This window comes from Notothenia rossii (genome assembly GCF_949606895.1).
Source record: "Notothenia rossii genome assembly, chromosome: 4".
NCBI classification, from domain to species: domain Eukaryota; kingdom Metazoa; phylum Chordata; class Actinopteri; order Perciformes; family Nototheniidae; genus Notothenia; species Notothenia rossii.
In genome coordinates this window covers 10812697-10836857 of record NC_136902.1, presented here as the reverse complement: position 1 = coordinate 10836857, position 24161 = coordinate 10812697, and the positions used below count along the sequence as shown (strand labels likewise).

Below are 24161 nucleotides of genomic sequence, written 5' to 3'. Positions count from 1 at the left end.
TTTAGACATCCCTCATATCCCTCTGTTTCAGCCCTGTTAAGATACACCGGCCCGAAATCGGCAGTAAATGGGAGTCGGGCCGAACATTAGCGTGGGCACGCCCTATTCGGAGTGGTGTGCGCCGCACCGTCGGGTCTTTTGAATCGGCGTCGGGAACACCACCGGAAGTCGGACAAAGAGATAACACTGATTGGCTGTTCAGCTAGGGAGGGAGGTAAACAAATGATTTAAAATGGAAGAGGGAACACACACGGACGGCTATTTCACCTCATCGGTTTGTAGAGCTCCTGTTCGTTCATGTTTTCAATGGACGAGAGTGAAAATGGCAAGAAAAACGCTATTTGTTGTTTGTTTATATCACGGAGTCTGTTCTTCTTCTCTGTTTTCCGGTTGTTCCGGTTGTTGCCTCTTTTGAATGATGAATACACACTACCGCCGCCTGCTGGTAAGGAGAGTTATTGCCACTCACGCATGCGCAGTTCATACGTGCTCGGCTCGGATTTGCGGTGTGTTCCAGTGCGCGAAGTCGGCCAATACGCAGGAGAGTCCGGCGACGCAACAGTCGGTGTCGGTGTCGGCGTCGGCGACTTCTCAGGTGACAGGCCGGTGTATCTGGGCCTTTAGAGAAACGCGGATTTTGGGTCCTTACCTTGAAAAAAGAGGAGGGGGAGCTAATGCCTGCTCAGAAGAAAAGCTGCCGTGATTCTACGACATCATGTTCCAAACCAAATCAAGGATTATTTCTGAAACAGTACGGAGCTCAAAGGCTTTCTCTCTTGCGGTTTTACCACAAGGTGAGTTCCTTTCTTTATTTCCTGCTTGTTTACACATACTCTACAGTACAGGGTTAGCTCTGAGTGTTAGCCATGCTTGCTAATGTAAACAAAGACCATATAACGTCCGACACACATTGGGCATTGTTTCTGATAGCAATGTTTCTGAAAGGGCCGTGGGTCCACATTTTTAGATATTAAATCATATCGGACGCAAATCTAGGTCAGCTCCGTTGTGCCTCCGTTTTTAGAGATTTGGGTACGGAGGAAAAGAGAGGGTTTTATTTTCTGACACTTAGTGAGTTCCCTAAAGGACATTAAAAAGAGCATTTTGCATGATAGGAGACCTTTAAGGTATTTACCAGGTACATTTGAAATGCCTAATTACACAGCTTTGTGTTCACCTGTCGGTCACTGAGAAAGTACATTTGGAAAGGACAGATTTGAAGCTACATCTGATGTAAAGAAACAGTGGAGTAAAGAGAAGGTGAAGCGTCTTCTGCGTGGCTAACGTCGGAGCTCTGTGCTACCCGAGGAACAGAGTAGAGGGCGTTATCTGTGTAGCCACAGGGGGTGCTGTGGAGCGAGGCAGCGCTACTGTTGGAAGAATCCACCTCCGAGTAGTTGAGATTACCCGGGTCATCTTTAGTCTGCAAGGAAACAAAGAAATCGTTATTTGTCAAATTATCATCTTTTCAGGATTTGTAGCTACTACTTCTTGTTTTTGGTTTTATGTACAATTCAATTTTTTCTTTATCAACCAGGAAATCCTTTTTTTTATACAGCACTTGTTCCTCCCCCCCCCTCCCCCCCTCCCCCTCACACCTCCTCATTCAGTCTGAGGACTTCCTGTTAAGATCAACGGAAGCTTGTGTATTGATATATGATCTGGCCTGGTTCCCCTTTCTGTTTTCTGTTACTTTTATCTCTTGATTAACAAAATATTCATAGATGTAAGTAGATTAAGTTAGTTTAAAACCAAATGTGTCTTATTCTAAATGTTTCCTCTGTTTTCATTTGTCATATCGTCTGTCATCTTTCAGTGTGAGATAGAGAGATGGCTTTTGTCAAGTGTGATCAAATCTAACCCATCACCTTTTAATTAAAACCTCTGAAGTTTATTTAGGGTGTGTGTAGCTGAAAACCTAAACCCCTCCCACTCTTCTGACTTACTTCCTTCTGAGCAGTGGCTGCAGTGACTAAGCTGTACTCGTCTGTGGATTCAACTCCGTTTGGTTGGGTTGGTTTGGCGTAGGAGTAAATGGTGGATGTTTCTGCAGGAGGAGAACTGCTCCCTCGGTCCTCCTCTCTGATCTCCTCATACAGTTGGTTAGTCTGCAGGAAGTGAGAACAGGTTAGTATTGATATCAGCTAGTTTTACAAACATGAATACATCTGAAATATCCCAGATTTACTCGAACTCACCTCTGCATCAGAAACATACCCAGTTTCCACAGGAGGTTCTGAAAGAAATGCAGTTCATGAGCTTCAAAAACACAACTTTATAAGAAAAAACTTAAGATTAGGGCAGACCTGAACTCCTTTTTGGGTTAAAAAGCAAACAGACTCAAAAGATTAACGAGTTGTGAATCTACCTGTATATAACACCCACTCACTGATCAAAATTGTTTTTCCAAAAGACTCCTTCTTCGTATTTGTCCTAAATGATTCAAATTGAGTTTAGCGGAGTTTCTGAATTCCCTTTTTCTCATATCACTTCAACTCCACAGCCTCATATCTTTACTGCAAACACTAAATGACCCCTAGTCACATGACAGATGAAGTCTTCAGGAGCATCTGAGACATGTATTTTTGCATAAAAAATGTGACTGTGGAACTGAAGTGCCATGAACAGAGAGGATCCAGACACAGGGATAAACTCAGCCTGATAAACAACACCTTTTGAGAAAAGATTAAACTTTACAGTCAAGTTGAAACATTTAGAACAAATAAAGAAACTAAAAGGTTTTACGGACAAACAATCAGAATCAGTGAGTGATTTTTAGGTCTATACAACCATTTGTCAAAAATACTTACATTTAAATATACATATTAATCAGATCACAGAAGTGTGCTATTTGGAAGGCTAATTAAAGTTTGATCTAAACAACAAAATATTTTGGTTATTATAGTTGTGATGCGTGTGTGTTTCCTCCAGCCTCACCTTTCCTGGCTCTCTTCCTGCAGAATATCAGCAAAGCAACCGATAGTACGATGAACATGGCGAGCAGAATCAAACCAACGTACAGCACCACATCTGAGAGCACAAGAACACTTTGTTTACTCTGATACTTCCTGGTCCATGAACACAAACAACAAACTGAAAGTACCGTGACCAGCTGGAGCTGTCTGTCCCTGTGGAGGCTGCGTGGTGCGTTCAGGGGAGGCTGAGGAAGGTACGGAGCTCAGACTCTGAGTGGGGGTCAGTGTGGAGGCTGATGGGGCTGATGTTGGAAAAGGTCGGGGAGTCACTTCTGGTTTTGAAGAGGTTGGAGCTTTGAAACAAAAGGAAATGCAAAATAAGTGTATAAATCAAATCATTCCGTTAAATGAAGACGGTAATAAATGTTTTGTGAAAAAATGTTTAAATGAGCTGTAATGTTTGTAGTGGTTCTGGATGTGTAGCATTTTTTTAATAAAAAAGAGCCTGTTAAAATATGCTGCTCTAAATATAACTGTAATACTAAACATATTGGGTTATTTGAAACATCAACAGGTGTCAGTGAAAAGTTAAATCCAAAACTCCCGAGTAGAAACTCACCATCTGTAACTCTGATCTCAAAGTCCTGGTATGAGTCAGGTCCAAATCTGACCAGACCACATCGGTACCGTCCTGCGTCAGACTTAGTCAGCTTTGTGATGCTCACAAACAGAATTGCATTAGGTACATATCTGATGCTGTATCGGCCTGTCTGATTTGTTTCTCCAGTCGTTTCTACCAGAATGTTTCCTGCTTCACATTTTCCCTTACAGAACATCTTCTTTCCTCCAGAGAAAGTAAAAGAGCATGCAACTGTGATGTTTGTTCCTTCAGCTCCTGTACGGTCAAGTTTTTGTGCGTTGGTGAGACCACTGTTTCCAACCCTCAGTGCTGTTTGAAAGAAGAGCAGTCAATAGTTTCTAAATTCCTTTACAGTTTCTATATTTCTGTACAAACTGTAAAGCCCCTGAGACAAATATGTGATATTTGGCTTTATAAATAAACGTTGATTGACTGACTCCTGTAATACACTGTAGTCTTATTTAAGTTACATAACTCATTCACAGAGCCACAGAGTCTCACTGGGAGCTGCCAGGCTCAACAAGTCTGTGTAAAGAGTGCAAATCCAAAAGGATAAAATGAGATACAAAAATCTGACTTTATAATTAGGTGCAAACCCAAAACATAAACAATATGTCAGGGATCATGTTCAGAAAACGGATCAATATTAATAAACAACAACAGTGTAAACAGGACCGGGGTCTTGAATCAACAAATCAATGTATCTGTTTCTTCCAAAATACAACAAAAACCACTGGAATGTATTTTTATTTGGAAAACAATGCAGCAGAAATATAATAAACGATGGGAAGAAAATAAATTAAACACAACCGATCGTGTCTCTCAGATAATAGGGTCATTTCTGATTGAGGAAGGTCAATAGTAATCTCAATAAAAGAAATATTTAAGTAATTCCAGCGGTGGAAAGTTACTAAATACCTTTACTCAAGTTGTGTACTTAAGTGCAATATTGAGCTACCGGTACATTACTTGAGTATTTTCATTTTCTGCTACTTTTACTTTAATTATACTATATTTGATAACTTAAGATACTTTGCAAACTCAAATAAGAAATGCAAAATATGATCAACAAGTACATTATTATTAGTTTAATAAATACAGATAAAACTTTATTGATCCCTTGGTGAGATTTTTAAATGAGCTCCACTTTTAGCAGATAAAACATTAAAGTGATGAAACCACATTATTCTGAAATGTGACATTCGGCATAACAAGAAGCCAACTTTGACTAAATCAGGTACATTTGGATCATAATACTTTTGTACTTTGTAAAAATGTGAATAAGATAAGAGTTACTTTATTGATCCTACATTGGGAAATGGTTGCGTTGCAGCAGCATAAAAACAAAACAAGGCATTGCACATAAGTAGAAATGAAAGAGTAGAAATAAACAATTCTAGAATTTAAACATCTCAAAATATAATTAAAACAGAAAATGTAAAAAATATACAGTATTAGTAAAACATCTATACACTCTGAAATGAGGTTTTAATGTATGAATGTTACCAAGTATTTCTTCTTTTACTGATAGTTAAAGTAGTTCTTTCACCACTGAGTGACTCAAACCCCTATCGTCCTGTAACCACAGAAACCAACGACATGTTAAACTGATACGAGATGTGAGGAAACAGAGAAGCCGTTTACCGTCCACTATAAAGTTTAACGGACTGTTAATTAAAAAAAAGATAAGAAAGAAAAATAAGTTGTTAAAAAGAGACACATTTACAGGAACAGTAAGTGATCGTGCTCACTGAGGAAGAAGAAGCAGATCAGAGAGTGACGGGCGTTCATGTCTGAGGCTCTGATGATTTAAAGCTGCTTTCTGCCGCCTTCGCTGCCAAAGCAGGAACTGTTCACTTCTCTAAATGATGGAGTCCGTCCTCCCAACACACGACACACCCTGAACTCTCCTCCCTTCTTATTTTAGTTTATTAACTGCAAGTCATTAACATTTAGAGAAGATTGACATTTGAACTGTGTTTGTTTGTAACATGAAGTGCCATACATGTCACGTTTATCTTTACAGTACAATCAAATTCCTCTTTTAACTCATTTTAGTAATTTTGAATTTTTTTGGCAGCTCAACTTTTTTTTTAAAATTATGTGTTTTTTAAGAACAGAGTATTGTCCATTGCTGCAGTATCTTTGAATCAAAAATAATACCTATACAAAATAATCAATGTAACATTTAGCATCACAGCATATAGCGTTAATTATTCAAATGTATTTCCGTCTATAGAGCACATTTTGGAAAGAACTGAGTAAATTAGTAGTAAATGTATATGAATATAAACACATAGTATCTAAAAAGGTAACTACAAGTGTCAGATAAATATAATGTAGTAAAAGTACCATATTTCCCTCTGAAATGTAATTGAGTAGAAGTACAGGGTAGCAGAAAATGGAAATACTCAAGTATATTTCTGTGGTACTTGTACTTTACTTAATTGTAGTAATTGATTAAATGTAGTTGTTTACATTCCACCACTGATCTTAAACACGGCTTCGAGCTGAAGCCAACTTTTTTTAAACTTACAAATCCTACTCATTTAGCCTTCAACTTATTTGGAGACGTGAAGGATACTTACTGTACTTTTGAGCCGCTGGCTTTCATCGATACATTTGGCCACTCCCCAACAACGGTGAAAGATGTATTCTTTACATGAGTGAAAGTATTAGGTACACTTTAGGTCAAGTATTGCATTCACACCCTTATGCAAGCAACAATTATACAAGATATAAAGTCTTCAGAATAAAAATCATGCCAAAAAAGCTTAACAATTGAACAAAAAAACCTCCATCAGGGCGTTACACTTGAAGCTATTTGGTATAGACTTAGAAGAACTGAACCGACGATGACCTTTTTGGCACTGGAGACGTCTAACTTTGCAACCAGGCTCTCAAATCTTTAAATTAAGCACATTTTTTTTTTAAAAGAGGGAAAAAACGTGTCACTTACTTTTGGTCAAGAGCTCAAAGTTAAGCTAACCAGCGTTATGGGTGGGCCTACTGGGCCTAGGCCCACCCACTCTGTCACTGGGCCCACCCATTCATTGATTAAAAATGACGGCGAAAATATAGTTTACCTACATTTGTATTCATCCTCCTCCTCCTCCTCCTCCTCTGTGTGTTTACCTGTAATGAGCCACATCAATAATTCAAGCTCTTTATTTAAACCTCACATGTTGTGTTTTTATCAAGTCATTGTTCTTCTTTTCTTCTTCTTTGAGCACTGTAAGTTTGTAAAAGGGAAATATTAACTAAGTGTTTGTCTTCCATTTCTAATCATTGTTTTTATTTACATTTTTAACCTGTATTTTTTATAGACAATAAAAGGGAATATTATTAATGCTGTTTTGGGTTTAGCTGTTGATGTCTTGTGTTGTGAAATAATTGAAAACAACAAAGATGAGACGAGAGTAGTTCATGTATTTGTGTTTGCTGTGTCTTGTAGCGGCCATATTGTCCCAAGCTGTTGATAGTGTAGTCAGTTACACAACATGACAACACAGAGCTGGAGGAGATTAGTGGATGGAAATATTTATTGTAACATTTTGTAAAAGATGAAGACCATATACTGTTTAAACTGCCAATGTTCAATTAATGTCCAGTTTATTTTCATTAAAATATGGAAATGACTGGATCTGTTCTAATTCCTTTGTTGACAGTTAAGTCTCAATTATGCCGAATGACTGTCACAGTTTAAACCCCAAATTATATCCCAATTATTGTGCGATAATTTTGGCAGAATAGTGAATGTATCTTGTTTGACCAAAGGGGGTGTTTCCACATTTCTTTATGTTTAATACATTTTACACAACGCTTGCAAAGACATCGTTATACTTAAAGGTGGGGTATGTAATTTTGGAGAAACCAGCTTGAGTGCGCAAGAATTTGAAAATACACAACCGGAAAAAATCTGCCACTTCCTTACAGAGCCCCTCCTCCAACACACACGAACGCGCACATGACCAATGAGGGCACGAGATAAGTTTGTGCACAGATGGAAGGCTGACAGGCAGGTAGGCCATCCAGTTACTTTAGCCGGGCCGGCTCAGATGATTGGTCGTGCTTTTTACAGTACTTCGGCTTCCACAGATGACTTTATTTAATGGATTTTTTGTCAAAGCACTTCAGATATTCATTGCTATCGGGATGTTAAAAGCATTCCATGGAATATAACGAAAGGTGTATCTCGAGCCGGTTTCTCAAACTTACCCCACCTTTAGCTCTAAAACATTTCTTAATAAAAAATGTTACGTCAAAATGACAATTCTACAATGTAAACAATGAAAATGAATGAAATACTATAACGTTTTGACATTTTAGGACAAACCAAGATGTTGCAGTATTACTGCAAATGAAAGGACTTTGTCTTGATGATTTGGTTCAAAGGAAAAGCCAAAACATATCATATTAAAGAGAAACTTTTACAAAGAAAATATGAAGAAAAAACAGGGATATGTAATAATATTTGTACGTATTGTACTCTAACTGTTACCGGCAAAAGAGAAAGCCTTTGAGCTCAATACTGTTTCAGAAATAATCCTTGATTTAATAATCCTTGCTTTTCATCACCGCAGCATTTTAGACAGTATCTGCCAGGTCCCACATGAGCCGGCATAAGCTCCGCCCCCTCTTCTTTTATGTTTTTCAGTTTAAAAAAAAAAAAACTTTATTATTTTTGTTTTACAGATCAAAATAAAGTGACCTCATTAGGTACCTTCTCACATAAAAGATTCCAAATATATTCCAAAAAAAAACAACTTTATTTTTTAAATTTTTTTAGCCTTTATTTCTACACGTGAAAATCGAATTGAGACGCAGAATCAGCACTTCTGTAACAGGAAGTGAAATAGAGGGATATGACATATGAGGCATGGCTAGAATGGGTGATCTGTTTGGTTTTTTGATCAAAACACTTCATAGACATGTTTTTATATTTCTTTATATATCTGAGACCTATGCTATTGCCTAAAATTAGCATGATAGGTGACATTTAAATGTTATTTTAGTCTTTATTATTTACCTACCTTTATATTGTTTTATTTATTGTATAGGTCTTAAAGGACTGTATCTTACTTTATTAATCTAACATGCTTCAATAGCAATATTTATTTTTACGTTGGTATTTTTTATTTCTTAATCGTTTAACCTTTATTAGAATTATGGCATTTGTATAACTATTATCTTCTTCTTTTTTTCTGTTGTACCTATATGTTCACTTTGTATTATGGGGTTTTATATTTTATATTGTTGCATCGATTCAGTTGTCTTGTGTCTTATCAGTCTGAGAGAAACCATTATTTATGTTATTGTATTATCATACATGTTACCTCCTTGTGTCGATCAACCTGATAAAATGTTATATTTTGCTGCATGCTCTTTTTAAAGTTCTTAATAAATAATCTGAGGGGAATTTTCTTTTTACTTGACATTTTGTTACTTTGAGCTGCATGAAGAGTGCTATATAAATTAAGCTTTATTATTATTATTATTATTATTATTATTATTATTATTAATCTATACTATGAAACCCAAATAGCTTTTGTTTACTAATTGAAACCCTACAAATTAATTGAGTTGAAGCAACATCTGATTTAGTAACGGGGGAGTAGAGAAGAGAAAAAGCTTCTTCTGCGTGTCCAAACCGTCCAAACTTGTTTCTACCCAAAGGACGAAGTAGAGGACGTTATCTGGATCACCACAGGGGGCGCTGTGGGGCGAGGGCCCTGCACGGAGGGACAACTCCTCCTCAAGTAGGTGAGTTTACTCGGGTCCTCTTTAGTCTGCAAGATAACAAAGAAAAGTTGATACCTTTTCGAGTTTACTTTCATGTTTTTTCACATGATCATCGTTTCAGCGTGAGAACTGCTTCATGTGAAATGTTCATCTCCTTTTTTAAATAATGAAGTTCTTTCTCTTTGTTCACACATTTTAACTTCCTTCTCAAAAGAGTTATCATCGCTTGTGGCTTTAAAAATAATCCTACTCTGCACTGGTTCCTGTTTCTTAAGAAGGCAACAGGTTATACTGAGAAACAAACACTGATGTTAAACTTTGACTTTACTCTAGTTATTAGCGTTTGAAGTCCAAAGATACGGTTTCCTGAACTCAAAGCTTCAGTCATATCTCAGTGTTGCTTACTGTCTTCTGAGAAGTGTCTGCAGTGGGAAGTGGAGAGGACAGACATTTCTATAGGAGGAGATCTGCTCCCTCTGTCCTCCTCTCTGACCTCCTCACACTCTCTGTCAGCCTGCAGGAAGTGAGGACAGGTTTGTATTAATATCAGCTGTTTGCACAAACATTAATAATGCTGAGATGAACTCAAACTCACCTCTGTGACATTGACATACTCAGCTTCATCAGCAGTTTCTAAAACACATCACATTCAGAAGATTAGGTCAAAACGATTGCTTTTGTTATGTGTTTGTTTCCTGTAAACTCACCTCTGGGTTTCCTGGCCCTCTTCCTGCAGAATATCAGCACAGACGCTGAGAGTACGATGACCATGACGACCAGAGTCAGACGCACATACAGCACCACACCTGAGAGCAGAAGAACACTTTGTTTACTCTGATACTTCCTGGTTCATGAACACAAACAACAAACTAAAAGTACCGTGACCAGCTGGAGCTGTCTGTCCCTGTTGAGGCTGCGTAGTGCGTTCAGGGGAGGCTGATGAAGGTACGGAGCTCAGACTCTGAGTGGTGGTCAGTGTGGAGGCTGATGGGGCTGATGTTGGAAACGGTCGGGGAGTCACTTCTGTTTTTGAAGATGTTGGAGCTGTGAAACAAAGGGAAAACACAGTGAAACAAAAATCAAATACTGATTGGACCAAGAAAGCTGCACTAAGATGTCATTGAAATAAAATGTATTAGCAAATGCATCAGAGCATTACACATTTTAAAGCTAAATCAAGAAAGTAAATAATGTGTTCGGTGCAACAATATTTAAAAAAAATGTAAGGATAATTGTTTTAAATATGAATCTCTTAATATAACTTTAACACTAAACATATTTGGTTATTTGGAACAGCAGCGGAGGTTCGCGAACAGATAAATCAAAACTCCTAGTAGAAACTCACCATCTGTAACTCTGATCTCAAAGTCCTGGTATGAGTCGACAAGTCCAGATCTGACCAGACCACATTGGTACCGTCCTGCGTCAGACTTGGTCAGCTTTGTGATGCTCACATACAGAACTGTATAACGTGCTGGAAAATATCCTTCCACATATCTGATGCTGTATCGGCCGCTCTTTCCTGAGTCTCCGGTCGTTTCTACCAGAATGTTTCCTCCTTCACATTTTCCCTGACAGAAGATCTTCCTTCCTCCAGAGAAAGTAAAGGAGCATGTGACTGAGATGTTTCCTCCTTCAGTTTCTGTACGGTCGAGGTTTTGTGCGTTGGTGAGCCCACTGTTTCCATCCCTCAGCGCTAATGAAAAGATGTTCAGTCAATAGTTACTTTATTCCTGTAATACACTGCAGTCTGATTTCACAGCTACATAAATCATTCATTGATCCTACTGGGTGCAGTCCAGTGCAACCAGTCTGTTATAACTCAATCCAACAGAAATATGAATATTAGATAAAACTTAAAAAGCAGAATAGATTTTTTTTTAATAGGCTGTTTAATGTTCATTAGAAACTTGAAAAAATGTTGTGTTGTGATGAAGTATAAACCTGTGTAGAATGTTCTGTTATTTAGTGATATATTTTTGAGTGTGCTTTTGTGTTGTGTTTCTTCAATGTATCCCTTCTCATGTAAAAGGACTCTGCTGATTGCCTATCTGAGTGTGAAAAGCTTAACATGCATTTATAAAACATCAACAGCTCTCAGTTTGTGAACAGACCGCTAAAAGATGTCTACTGCTGCAGTTCTTCCTCTTTAGCTGCTTCAAATAAAGTGAACTAATATCTTTATCACAAAGCTAGTTATTCGGGTTGAAGCCACAGAAAAATAACTTTACTCTACAACAGAGAAGGCAACTATAAAACCAAAAGAACAATAGTTGAGTGCAGATTACTAATTGCTTTTATTTTGAGGATATAACTAATACCTGTAATAATCTGCATTTAAAAAAAGACTGATACTAACTGAGCATCATATTTAACCACAGAAACCAACATGTGGTTGGACTGATATGAGGTGATGACAAGACAATGCAGTGCAAACCGTAGTTGACCGATTGTTATTAAATAAAGAAAATAAAGCTCATTAACAGTAAAACAAAAGAGAGACTGGTAGAAATACTCACTGAGGAGGAGGAAGCAGATCAAAGTGTGCCTGACCTTCATGTTTGAGTCTCTGATGGTTTACCCGCTGCCTCTCTTCTGTCTTCAGGAACTACTTTACTTCTCTAAATGATGAGAGTCCACCTCCAAACACTCTGAACTCTACTTTCTCATGCCATCATGTTCAAGTATGTGTGGACTTACATTAAAACTGGACTTGGTTGTAAGTTAATGCAGTAACCATTTCATATTTTTGTACAATTATTCGTATAGCTGTCATAATAACCACTTTGCCATCATTGAGTCCAGAGTGTCCATTTTCTTTTATTTAATCAAGTTTTCAAAGCTTTGAAAAAATATACATTTATATAGTTATGTGTAAATGCTATTGACAGGGAATTTTGAATCTGACAGTTCTTCAAATGCTCAGAGCTATCAACTAAACACAATAAATATAGTTATGAAAAAGACAGAATAAATACAACCTTTGACTGAAGAAACAAAATATACAAAAGTCTTCAGATGCAGAGAAACACATTCAATTATAAAAATATTTGATACTTTACTTTACTTTACTTTTTACATTTTAAACGGTTTGGTGTTATATTTTAAAACTAAATCAAGAAACTTAAATAAACTCTAAAAACGTAGTTCTTTTAAAGATCTCCTATCATGCTATTTTTAGGCATATATTAGATATATACAAATATATAAAAAACATGTCTATGATGTGTTTTGCTCAAAATACCAAACAGATGATGCATTTTAGACATCCCTCATATCCCTCTGTTTCAGCCCTGTTCGAGAAACGCTGATTCTGGGTCCTTAGCTTGAAAAAAGAGGAGGGGGAGCTAATGCCTGCTCAGAAGAAAAGCTGCCGTGATTAAACGCCATGTTCCAAACCACATCAAGGATTATTTCTGAAACAGTACGGAGCTCAAAGGCTTTCTCTCTTGCCGGTTTTACCACAAGGTGAATTCCTTTCTTTATTTCCTGCTTTTTTACACATACTCTCTCCGGTACAGGGTTAGCTCTGAGTGTTAGCCATGCTTGCTAATGTAAACAAAGACCATATTACGTCCAAGTCACATTGGGCATTGTTTCTGATAGCAACGTTTCTGAAAGGGCCGTGGGTCCACATTTCTGATATTACATCATATCGGACGCAAATCTGGATCAGCTCCGTTGTGCCCCCGTTTTTAGAGATTTGGGTTAGGAGGAAAAGAGAGGGTTTTATTTTCTGACACTTAGTGAGTTCCCTAAAGGACATTCAAAATTGCATTTTGCATGATAGGAGACCTTTAAGGTATTTACCAGATACATTTGAAGTGCCTAATTACACAGCTTTGTGTTCACCTGTCGGTCACTGAGAAAGTACATTTGGAAAGGACAGATTTGAAGCTACATCTGATGTAAAGAAACAGTGGAGTAAAGAGAAGGTGAAGTGTCTTCTGCGTGGCTAACGTCGGAGCTCTGTGCTACCCGAGGAACAGAGTAGAGGGCGTTATCTGTGTAGCCACAGGGGGCGCTGTGGAGCGAGGCAGCGCTACTGTTGGAAGAATCCACCTCCGAGTAGTTGAGATTACCCGGGTCATCTTTAGTCTGCAAGGAAACAAAGAAATCTTTATTTGTCACATGATCATCTTTTCAGGATTTGTACTGCTTCTTGTTTTTGGTTTTATGTACAATTCATTTTTTTCTTTATCAACCTTGAAATCTTTTTTTTATACAGCACTTGTTCCTCCTCCCCCCCTCCCCCCCTCCCCCTCACACCTCCTCATTCAGTCTGAGGACTTCCTGTTAAGATCAACGGAAGCTTGTGTATTGATATATGATCTGGCCTGGTTCCCCTTTCTGTTTTCTGTTACTTTTATCTCTTGATGAACAAAATCTTCATAGATGTAAGTAGATTAAGTTAGTTTAAAACCAAATGTGTCTTATTCAAAATGTTTCCTCTGTTTTCATTTGTCATATCGTCTGTAATCTTTCAGTGTGAGATAGAGAGATGGCTTTTGTCAAGTGTGATCAAATCTAACCCATCACCTTTTAATTAAAACCTCTGAAGTGTATTTAGTGTGTGTGTAGCTGAAAACCTAAACCCCTCCCACACTTCTGACTTACTTCCTTCTGAGCAGTGGCTGCAGTGACTAAGCTGTACTCGTCTGTGGATTGGACTCCGTTTGGTTGGGTTGGTTTGGCGTAGGAGTAAATGGTGGATGTTTCTGCAGGAGGAGAACTGCTCCCTCGGTCCTCCTCTCTGATCTCCTCATACAGTTGGTTAGTCTGCAGGAAGTGAGAACAGGTTAGTATTGATATCAGCTAGTTTTACAAACATGAATACATCTGAAATATCCCAGATTTACTCGAACTCACCTCTGCATCAGAATCATACCCAGTTTCCACAGGAGGTTCTGAAAGAAATGCAGTTTATGAGCTTCAAAAACAAAACTTTATAAGAAAAAACTTAAGATTAGGGCAGACCTGAACTCCTTTTTGGGTTAAAAAGCAAACAGACTCAAAAGATTAACGAGCTGTGAATCTACCTGTATTTAACACCCACTCACTGATCAACATTGTTTTTCCAAAAGACTCCTTCTTCGTATCTGTTCTAAATTATTCAAATTGAGTTTAGCGGAGTTTCTGAATTCCATTTTTCTCCCCCCATATCACTTCAACTCCACAGCCTCATATCTTTACTGCAAACACTAAATGACCCCTAGTCACATGACAGATGAAGTCTTCAGGAGCATCTGAGACATGTATTTTTGCATAAAAAATGTGACTGTGGAACTGAAGTGCCATGAACAGAGAGGATCCAGACACAGGGATAAACTCAGCCTGATAAACAACACCTTTTGAGAAAAGATTAAACTTTACAGTCAAGTTGAAACATTTAGAACAAATAAAGAAACTAAAAGGTTTTACGGACAAACAATCAGAATCAGTGAGTGATTTTTAGGTCTATACAACCATTTGTCAAAAATACTTACATTTAAATATACATATTAATCAGATCACAGAAGTGTGCTATTTGGAAGGCTAATTAAAGTTTGATCTAAACAACAAAATATTTTGGTTATTATAGTTGTGATGCGTGTGTGTTTCCTCCAGCCTCACCTTTCCTGGCTCTCTTCCTGCAGAATATCAGCAACGCAACCAATAGTACGATGAACATGACGAGCAGAATCAGACCAACGTACAGCACCAGATCTGAGAGCAGAATAACACTTTGTTTACTCTGATACTTCCTGGTCCATGAACACAAACAACAAACTAAAAGTACCTGGTCCATCTGAAGCTGTCTGTCCCTGTGGAGGCTGCATGGTGCGTTCAGGGGAGGCTGAGGAAGGTACAGAGCTCAGACTCTGAGTGGTGGTCAGTGTGGAGGCTGATGGGGCTGATGTTGAAAAAGGGGTGAGAGTCACTTCTGGTTTTGAAGATGTTGGAGCTGTGAAACAAAAGGAAATGCAAAATAAATGTATAATTCAAATCATTCCGTTAAATGAAGACAGTAATAAATGTTTTGTGAAACAATATTTAAATGAGCTGTAATGTTTATAGTGGTTCTGGATGTGTAGCATTTTTTTAATAAAAAAGAGCATGTTAAAATATGCAGCTCTAAATATAACTGTAACACTAAAGATATTGGGTTATTTGAAACATCAGCAGGTGTCAGTGAACAGATGAATCCAAAACTCCCGAGTAGAAACTCACCATCTGTAACTCTGATCTCAAAGTCCTGGTATGAGTCAGGTCCAAATCTGACCAGACCACATTGGTACCGTCCTGCGTCAGACTTAGTCAGATTTGTGATGCTCACATACAGAACTGTATAATGTGCTGGATAAGATCCTTCCACATATCTGATGCTGTATCTGCCGCTCTGAGCTGAGTCTCCAGTCGTTTCTACCAGAATGTTTCCTGCTTCACATTTTCCCTGACAGAACATCTTCCTTCCTCCAGATAAAGTAAAGGAGCATGCAACTGTGATGTCTCCTCCTTCAGTTTCTGTACGGAGGGGGTTTTGTGCGTTGGTGAGCCCACTGTTTCCAACCCTCAGTGCTGTTGGAAAGAAGAGCAGTCAATAGTTTCTAAATTCCTTTACAGTTTCTATATTTCTGTACAAGCTGTAAAGCCCCTGAGACAAATGTGTGATATTGGGCTTTATAAATAAACGTTGATTGACTGACTCCTGTAATACACTGTAATCTGATTTGACAGTTACATAAATCATTAATAGAGCCACAGAGTCTCACTGGGAGCTGCCAGGCTCAACCAGTCTGTAATATTAACAGAAATATGAATATAAGATAAACTTTATCATCCCGAGGGAAATTGCTCTGCAGCTGTTTCAATCCATTGTGTAAAGAGTGCAAATACAAAGAGATACAAAAATCTGACATTATGATTAGGTGCAAACCCAAAACATAAACAATATGTCATGGATCATGTTCAGAAAACGGATCAATATTAATAAAGAACAACAGGGTAAACAGGACCTGGGTCTTGAATCAACCAATCAATGTATCTGTTTCTTCTAAAATACAACAAAAACTACTGGAATGCATTTTAATTTGGAAAACAATGCAGCAGAAATATAATAAACTCATATTTATGGGAAGAAAAGAAAAGAAACAAAAACAACCGTTACTCTCAGATAATAGGGTCATTTCTGATTGAGGAAGGTCAATAGGAATTTCAATAAAAGACATATTTAAGTAATTCCAGCGGTGGAAAGTTACTAAATACCTTTACTCAAGTTGTGTACTTAAGTGCAATATTGAGCTACCGGTACATTACTTGAGTATTTTCATTTTCTGCTACTTTTACTTTAATTATACTATATTTTATAACTTAAGTTACTTTGCAGACTCAAATAAGAAACACAAAATATGATCAACAAATACATTATTATTAGTTTAATAAATACAGATAAAACTTTATTGATCCCTTGGTGAGATTTTTAAATGAGCCCCACTTTTACCAGATAAAACATTAAAGTGATGAAACCACACTATTCTGAAATGTGACATTCGGCATAACAAGAAGCCAACTTTGACTAAATCAGGTACATTTGGATCATAATACTTTTGTACTTTGTAAAAATGTGAATAAGATAAGAGTTACTTTATTGATCCTAAATTGGGAAATTGTTGCGTTGCAGCAGCATAAAAACAAAACAAGGCATTGCACATAAGTAGAAATGAAAGAGTAGAAATAAACAATTCTAGAATTTAAACATCTCAAAATATAATTAAAACAGAAAATGTAAAAAATATACAGTATTAGTAAAACATCTATACACTCTGAAATGGGGTTTTAATGTTTGAATGTTACCACGTATTTCTTCTTTTACTGATAGTACAAGTAGTTCTTTCACCACTGAGTGACTCTAACCCCTATCGCCCTGTAACCACAGAAACCAACGACATGTTAAACTGATACGAGATGTGAGGAAACAGAGAAGCCGTTTACCGTCCACTATAAAGTTTAACGGACTGTTAATTAAAAAAAAGATAAGAAAGAAAAATAAGTTGTTAAAAAGAGACACATTTACAGGAACAGTAAGTGATCGTACTCACTGAGGAAGAAGAAGCAGATCAGAGAGTGACGGGCGTTCATGTTTGAGGCTCTGATGATTTAAAGCTGCTTTCTTCCGTCTTCGCTGCCAAAGCAGGAACTGTTCACTTCTCTAAATGATGGAGTCCGTCCTCCCAACACACGACACACCCTGAACTCTCCTCCCTTCTTATTTTAGTTTTTTAACTGCAAGTCATTAACATTTAGAGAACATTGACATTTGAACTGTGTTTGTTTGTAACATGAAGTGCCATACATGTCACGTTTATCTTCACAGTGCAATCAAATTCCTCTTTTAACTAATTTTAGTAATTTTGAATTTTTTTGGCAGCTCAACTTTTTTTTTTTAATTATGTGTTTTTTAAGAACAGAGTATTGTCCATTGCTGCAGTATCTTTGAATCAAAATAATACCTATACAAAGTAATCAATGTAACATTAAGCATCACAGCATATAGCGTTAATTATTCAAATGTATTTCCGTCTATAGAGCACACTTTGGAAAGAACTGAGTAAATTAGTAGTAAATGTATATGAATATAAACACATAGTATCTAAAAAGGTAACTACAAGTGTCAGATAAATGTAGTGGAGTAAAAGTACCATATTTCCCTCTGAAATGTAATTGAGTAGAAGTACAGAGTAGCAGAAAATGGAAATACTCAAGTATATTTCTGTGGTACTTGTACTTTACTTAAGTGTAGTAATTGATTAAATGTAGTTGTTTACATTCCACCACTGATCTTAAACACGGCTTCGAGCTGAAGCCAACTTTTTTTTAACTGACAAATCCTACTCATTTAGCCTTCAACTTATTTGGAGACGTGAAGGATACTTACTGTACGTTTGAGCCGCTGGCTTTCATCGATACATTTGGCCACTCCCCAACAACGGTGAAAGATGTATTCTTTACATGAGTGAAACTATTAGGTACACTTTAGGTCAAGTATTGCATTCAAACCCTTATCATATGCAAGCAACAATTATACAAGATATAAAGTCATCAGAATAAAAATCATGCCAAAAAAGCTTTACAATTGAACAAAAACACCTCCATCAGGGCGTTACACTTGAAGCTATTTGGTATAGACTTAGAAGAACTTAACCGACTATGACCTTTTTGGCACTGGAGACGTCTAACTTTGCAACCAGGCTCTCAAATCTTTAAATTAAGCACTTTTTTTTTTAAAAGAGGGAAAAAACGTGTCACTTACTTTTGGTCAAGAGGTCAAAGTTAAGCTAACCAGCCGCGGCGTTATGGGTGGGCCTACTGGGCCTAGGCCCACCCACTCTGTCACTGGGCCCACCCATTCATTAATCAAAAATGACGGCGAAAATATAGTTTACCTACATTTGTATTCATCCTCCTCCTCCTCCTCCTCCTCCTCCTCCTCCTCCTCCTCCTCCTCTGTGTGTTTACCTGTAATGAGCCACATCAATAATTCAAGCTTTTTATTTAAACCTCACATGTTGTGTTTTTATCAAGTCATTGTTCTTCTTTTCTTCTTCTTTGAGCACTGTAAGTTTGTAAAAGGGAAATATTAACCAAGTGTTTGTCTTCCATTTCTAATCATTGTTTTTATTTACATTTTTAACCTGTACTGTATTTTTTTTATGGACAATAAAAGGGAATATTATTAATGCTGTTTTGGGTTTAGCTGTTGATGTATTGTGTTGTGAAATAATTGAAAACAACAAAGATGAGACGAGAGTAGTTCATGTATTTGTGTTTGCTGTATCTTGTAGCGGCCATATTGTCCCAAGCTGTTTATTGTGAAGTCAGTTACACAACATGACAACACAGAGCTGGAGGAGATTAGTGGATAGAAATATTTATTGTAACATTTTGTAAAAGATGAAGACCATATACTGTTTAAACTGCCAATGTTCAATTAATGTCCAGTTTATTTTCATTAAAATATGGAAATGACTGGATCTGTTCTAATTCCTTTGTTGACAGTTAAGTCTCAATTATGCCGAATGACTGTCACAGTTTAAACCCCAAATTATATCCCAATTATTGTGAGATAATTTTGGCAGAAAAGTGAATGTATCTTGTTTGACCAAAGGGGGTGTTTCCACATTTCTTTATGTTTAATACATTTTACACAACGCTTGCAAAGACATCGTTATACTTAAAGGTGGGGTAGCTAATTTTGGAGAAACCAGCTCGAGTGCGCTAGAATTTGAAAATACACAACTGGAAAAAATCTGCCACTTCCTTACAGAGCCCCTCCTCCAACACACACGAACGCGCACATGACCAATGAGGGCACGAGATAAGTTTGTGCACAGATGGAAGGCTGACAGGCAGGTAGGCCATCCAGTTATTTTAGCCGGGCCGGCTCAGATGATTGGTCATGCTTTTTACAGTACTACAGCTTCCACAGAAGACATTTTTTTAATGGATTTTTAGTCAAAGCACTTCAGATATTCATTGCTATCGGGATGTTAAGAGCATTCCATGGAATACAACAAAAGGTGTATCTCGAGCCGGTTTCTCAAACTTACCCCACCTTTAGCTCTAAAACATTTCTTAATAAAAAATGTTACGGCAAAAGGACAATTCTACAATGTAAACAATGAAAATGAATGAAATACTATAACGTTTTGACATTTTAGGACAAACCAAGATGTTGCAGTATTATTGCAAATGAAAGGACTTTGTCTTGATGATTTGGTTCAAAGGAAAAGCCAAAACATATCATATTAAAGAGAAACTTTTACAAAGAAAATATGAAGAAAAAACAGGGATATGTAATAATATTTGTACGTATTGTACTCTAACTGTTACCGGCAAAAGAGAAAGCCTTTGAGCTCCATACTGTTTCAGAAATAATCCTTGATTTAATAATCCTTGCTTTTCATCACCGCAGCATTTTAGACAGTATCTGCCAGGTCCCACATGAGCCGGCATAAGCTCCGCCCCCTCTTCTTTTATGTTTTTCAGTTTAAAAAAAAAAAAACTTTATTATTTTTGTTTTACAGATCAAAATAAAGTGACCTCATTAGGTACCTTCTCACATAAAAGATTCCAAATATATTCCAAAAAAAAACAACTTTATTTTAAAAAAAAATTTAGCCTTTATTTCTGCAGGTGAAAATCGAATTGAGATGCATAATCAGCACTTCTGTAACAGGAAGTGAAATAGATGGATATGAGGCATGGCTAGAATGGGTGATCTGTTTGGTTTTTTGATCAAAACACTTCATAGACATGTTTTTATATTTCTTTATATATCTGAGACCTATGCTATTGCCTAAAATTAGCATGATAGGTGACCTTTAAATGTTATTTTAGTCTTTATTATTTACCTACCTTTATATTGTTTTATTTATTGTATAGGTCTTAAAGGACTGTATCTTACTTTATTAATCTAACATGCTTCAATAGCAATATTTATTTTTACGTTGGTCTTTTTTATTTCTTAATCGTTTAACCTTTATTAGAATTATGGCATTTGTATAACTATTATCTTCTTCTTTTTTTCTGTTGTACCTATATGTTCACTTTGTATTATGGGGTTTTATATTTTATATTGTTGCATCGATTCAGTTGTCTTGTGTCTTATCAGTCTGAGAGAAACCATTATTTATGTTATTGTATTATCATACATGTTACCTCCTTGTGTCGATCAACCTGATAAAATGTTATATTTTGCTGCATGCTCTTTTTAAAGTTCTTAATAAATAATCTGAGGGGAATTTTCTTTTTACTTGACATTTTGTTACTTTGAGCTGCATGAAGAGTGCTATATAAATTAAGCTTTATTATTATTATTATTATTATTATTATTAATGTATACTATGAAACCCAAATAGCTTTTGTTTACTAATTGAAACCCTACAAATTAATTGAGTTGAAGCAACATCTGATTTAGTAACGGGGGAGTAGAGAAGAGAAAAAGCTTCTTCTGCGTGTCCAAACCGTCCAAACTTGTTTCTACCCAAAGGACGAAGTAGAGGACGTTATCTGGATCACCACAGGGGGCGCTGTGGGGCGAGGGCCCTGCACGGAGGGACAACTCCTCCTCAAGTAGGTGAGTTTACTCGGGTCCTCTTTAGTCTGCAAGATAACAAAGAAAAGTTGATACCTTTTCGAGTTTACTTTCATGTTTTTTCACATGATCATCGTTTCAGCGTGAGAACTGCTTCATGTGAAATGTTCATCTCCTTTTTTAAATAATGAAGTTCTTTCTCTTTGTTCACACATTTTAACTTCCTTCTCAAAAGAGTTATCATCGCTTGTGGCTTTAAAAATAATCCTACTCTGCACTGGTTCCTGTTTCTTAAGAAGGCAACAGGTTATACTGAGAAACAAACACTGATGTTAAACTTTGACTTTACTCTAGTTATTAGCGTTTGAAGTCCAAAGATACTGTTTCCTGAACTCAAAGCTTCAGTCATATCTCAGTGTTACTTACTGTCTTCTGAGAAGTGTCTGCAGTGGGAAGTGGAGAGGACAGACATTTCTATAGGAGGAGATCTGCTCCCTCTGTCCTCCTCTCTGACCTCCTCACACTCTCTGTCAGCCTGCAGGAAGTGAGGACAGGTTTGTATTAATATCAGCTGTTTGCACAAACATTAATAATGCTGAGATGAACTCAAACTCACCTCTGTGACATTGACATACTCAGCTTCATCAGCAGTTTCTAAAACACATCACATTCAGAAGATTAGGTCAAAAAGATTGCTTTTGTTATGTGTTTGTTTCCTGTAAACTCACCTCTGGGTTTCCTGGCCCTCTTCCTGCAGAATATCAGCACAGACGCTGAGAGTACGATGACCATGACGACCAGAGTCAGACGCACATACAGCACCACACCTGAGAGCAGAAGAACACTTTGTTTACTCTGATACTTCCTGGTTCATGAACACAAACAACAAACTAAAAGTACCGTGACCAGCTGGAGCTGTCTGTCCCTGTTGAGGCTGCGTGGTGCGTTCAGGGGAGGCTGATGAAGGTACGGAGCTCAGACTCTGAGTGGTGGTCAGTGTGGAGGCTGATGGGGCTGATGTTGGAAACGGTCGGGGAGTCACTTCTGTTTTTGAAGAGGTTGGAGCTGTGAAACAAAGGGAAAACACAGTGAAACAAAAATCAAATACTGATTGGACCAAGAAAGCTGCACTAAGATGTCATTGAAATAAAATGCATCAGAGCATTACACATTTTAAAGCTAAATCAAGAAAGTAAATAATGTGTTCGGTGCAACAATATTTAAAAAAAATGTAAGGATAATTGTTTTAAATATGAATCTCTTAATATAACTTTAACACTAAACATGTTCGGTTATTTGGAACAGCAGCGGAGGTTCTTGAACAGATAAATCAAAACTCCCAGAAGAAACTCACCATCTGTAACTCTGATCTCAAAGTCCTGGTATGAGTCGACAAGTCCAGATCTGACCAGACCACATTGGTACCATCCTGCGTCAGACTTGGTCAGCTTTGTGATGCTCACATACAGAACTGTATAACGTGCTGGATAAGATCCTTCCACATATTGGATGCTGTATCTGCCGCTCTGTTCTGAGTCTCCGGTCGTTTCTACCAGAATGTTTCCTCCTTCACATTTTCCCTTACAGAAGATCTTCCTTCCTCCAGAGAAAGTAAAGGAGCATGGAACTCTGATGTTTCCTCCTTCAGTTTCTGTACGGACGAGGTTTTGTGCGTTGGTGAGCCCACTGTTTCCATCCCTCAGCGCTAATGAAAAGATGTTCAGTCAATAGTTACTTTATTCCTGTAATACACTGCAGTCTGATTTCACAGCTACATAAATCATTCATTGATCCTACTGGGAGCAGTCCGGTTCAACCAGTCTGTTATAACTCAATCCAACAGAAATATGAATATTAGATAAAACTTAAAAAGCAGAATAGATTTTTTTTTAATAGGCTGTTTAATGTTCATTAGAAACTTGAAAAAATGTTGTGTTGTGATGAAGTATAAACCTGTGTAGAATGTTCAGTTATTTAGTGATATATTTTTGAGTGTGCTTTTGTGTTGTGTTTCTTCAATGTATCCCTTCTCATGTAAAAGGACTCTGCTGATTGCCTATCTGAGTGGGAAAAGCTTAACATGCATTTATAAAACATCAACAGCTCTCAGTTTGTGGACAGACCGCTAAAAGATGTCTACTGCTGCAGTTCTTCCTCTTTAGCTGCTTCAAATAAAGTGAACTAATATCTTTATCACAAAGCTAGTTATTCGGGCTGAAGCCACAGAAAAATAACTTTACTCTACAACAGAGAAGGCAACTATAAAACCAAAAGAACAATAGTTGACTGCAGATTACTAATTGCTTTTATTTTGAGGATATAACTAATACCTGTATTAATCTGCATTTAAAAAAAGACTGATACTAACTGAGCATCATATTTAACCACAGAAACCAACATGTGGTTGGACTGATATGAGATGATGACAAGACAATGCAGTGCAAACCGTAGTTGACCGATTGTTATTAAATAAAGAAAATAAAGCTCAGTAACAGTAAAACAAAAGAGAGACTGGTAGAAATACTCACTGAGGAGGAGGAAGCAGATCAAAGTGTGCCCGACGTTCATGTTTGAGTCTCTGATGGTTTACCCCCTGCCTCTCTTCTGTCTTCAGGAACTGCTTCACTTCTCTAAATGATGAGAGTCCTCCTCCAAACACTCTGAACTCTACTTTCTCATGCCATCATGTTCAAGTATGTGTGGTTTTACATTAAAACTGGACTTGGTTGTAAGTTAATGCAGTAACCATTTCATATTTTTGTACAATTATTCGTATAGCTGTCATAATAAC

At 37.2% G+C, this 24161-nt stretch overlaps 3 protein-coding genes and 2 long non-coding RNA genes across 6 annotated transcripts; 2 read left to right on the top strand and 3 right to left on the bottom strand.

Annotated features, from left to right (window-relative positions):
- Positions 1–210: 210 nt before the first annotated feature.
- Positions 211–3091, top strand: LOC307036829. The gene is made up of 3 exons (XR_013807485.1): positions 211–794; positions 1961–2127; positions 2961–3091. It is a non-coding gene; the product is annotated as an uncharacterized lncRNA (long non-coding RNA).
- Positions 805–11936, bottom strand: LOC307036813 (uncharacterized protein). Of its 2 annotated transcripts, none has more exons than XM_079677423.1 (7): positions 11817–11936; positions 10643–10993; positions 3104–3268; positions 2938–3030; positions 2199–2236; positions 1947–2108; positions 805–1423 (listed from the first exon to the last, which is right to left on the bottom strand). In XM_079677423.1, exons 1-7 carry the CDS (start codon positions 11854–11856, stop codon positions 1223–1225), a joined length of 1050 nt encoding a protein of 349 aa, XP_079533549.1. In that variant the 5' UTR covers positions 11857–11936; the 3' UTR covers positions 805–1222. The 2 variants fall into 2 exon arrangements, with proteins under 2 accessions (XP_079533549.1, XP_079533550.1); XM_079677424.1 differs by lacking the exons at positions 10643–10993; positions 11817–11936 and adding exons at positions 3535–3864; positions 5307–5849.
- A 161-nt stretch (positions 11937–12097) lies between these two features.
- LOC307036815 (uncharacterized protein) lies at positions 12098–17603 on the bottom strand. Its single transcript, XM_079677425.1, has 7 exons — positions 17376–17603; positions 15508–15855; positions 15077–15241; positions 14911–15003; positions 14167–14204; positions 13915–14076; positions 12098–13395 (listed from the first exon to the last, which is right to left on the bottom strand). Exons 1-7 carry the CDS (start codon positions 17413–17415, stop codon positions 13195–13197), a joined length of 1047 nt encoding a protein of 348 aa, XP_079533551.1. The 5' UTR covers positions 17416–17603; the 3' UTR covers positions 12098–13194.
- Positions 13555–15061, top strand: LOC307036826. The gene is made up of 3 exons (XR_013807482.1): positions 13555–13694; positions 13929–14095; positions 14934–15061. It is a non-coding gene; the product is annotated as an uncharacterized lncRNA (long non-coding RNA).
- A 1636-nt stretch (positions 17604–19239) lies between the features above and the next one.
- Positions 19240–23938, bottom strand: LOC307038093 (uncharacterized protein; the record flags this gene model as incomplete). Its single annotated transcript, XM_079679388.1, has 7 exons — positions 19240–21438; positions 21797–21905; positions 21987–22024; positions 22099–22197; positions 22271–22435; positions 22725–23075; positions 23899–23938. 7 exons carry the CDS (start codon positions 23936–23938, stop codon positions 21434–21436), a joined length of 807 nt encoding a protein of 268 aa, XP_079535514.1. The 3' UTR covers positions 19240–21433.
- Positions 23939–24161: the final 223 nt, after the last annotated feature.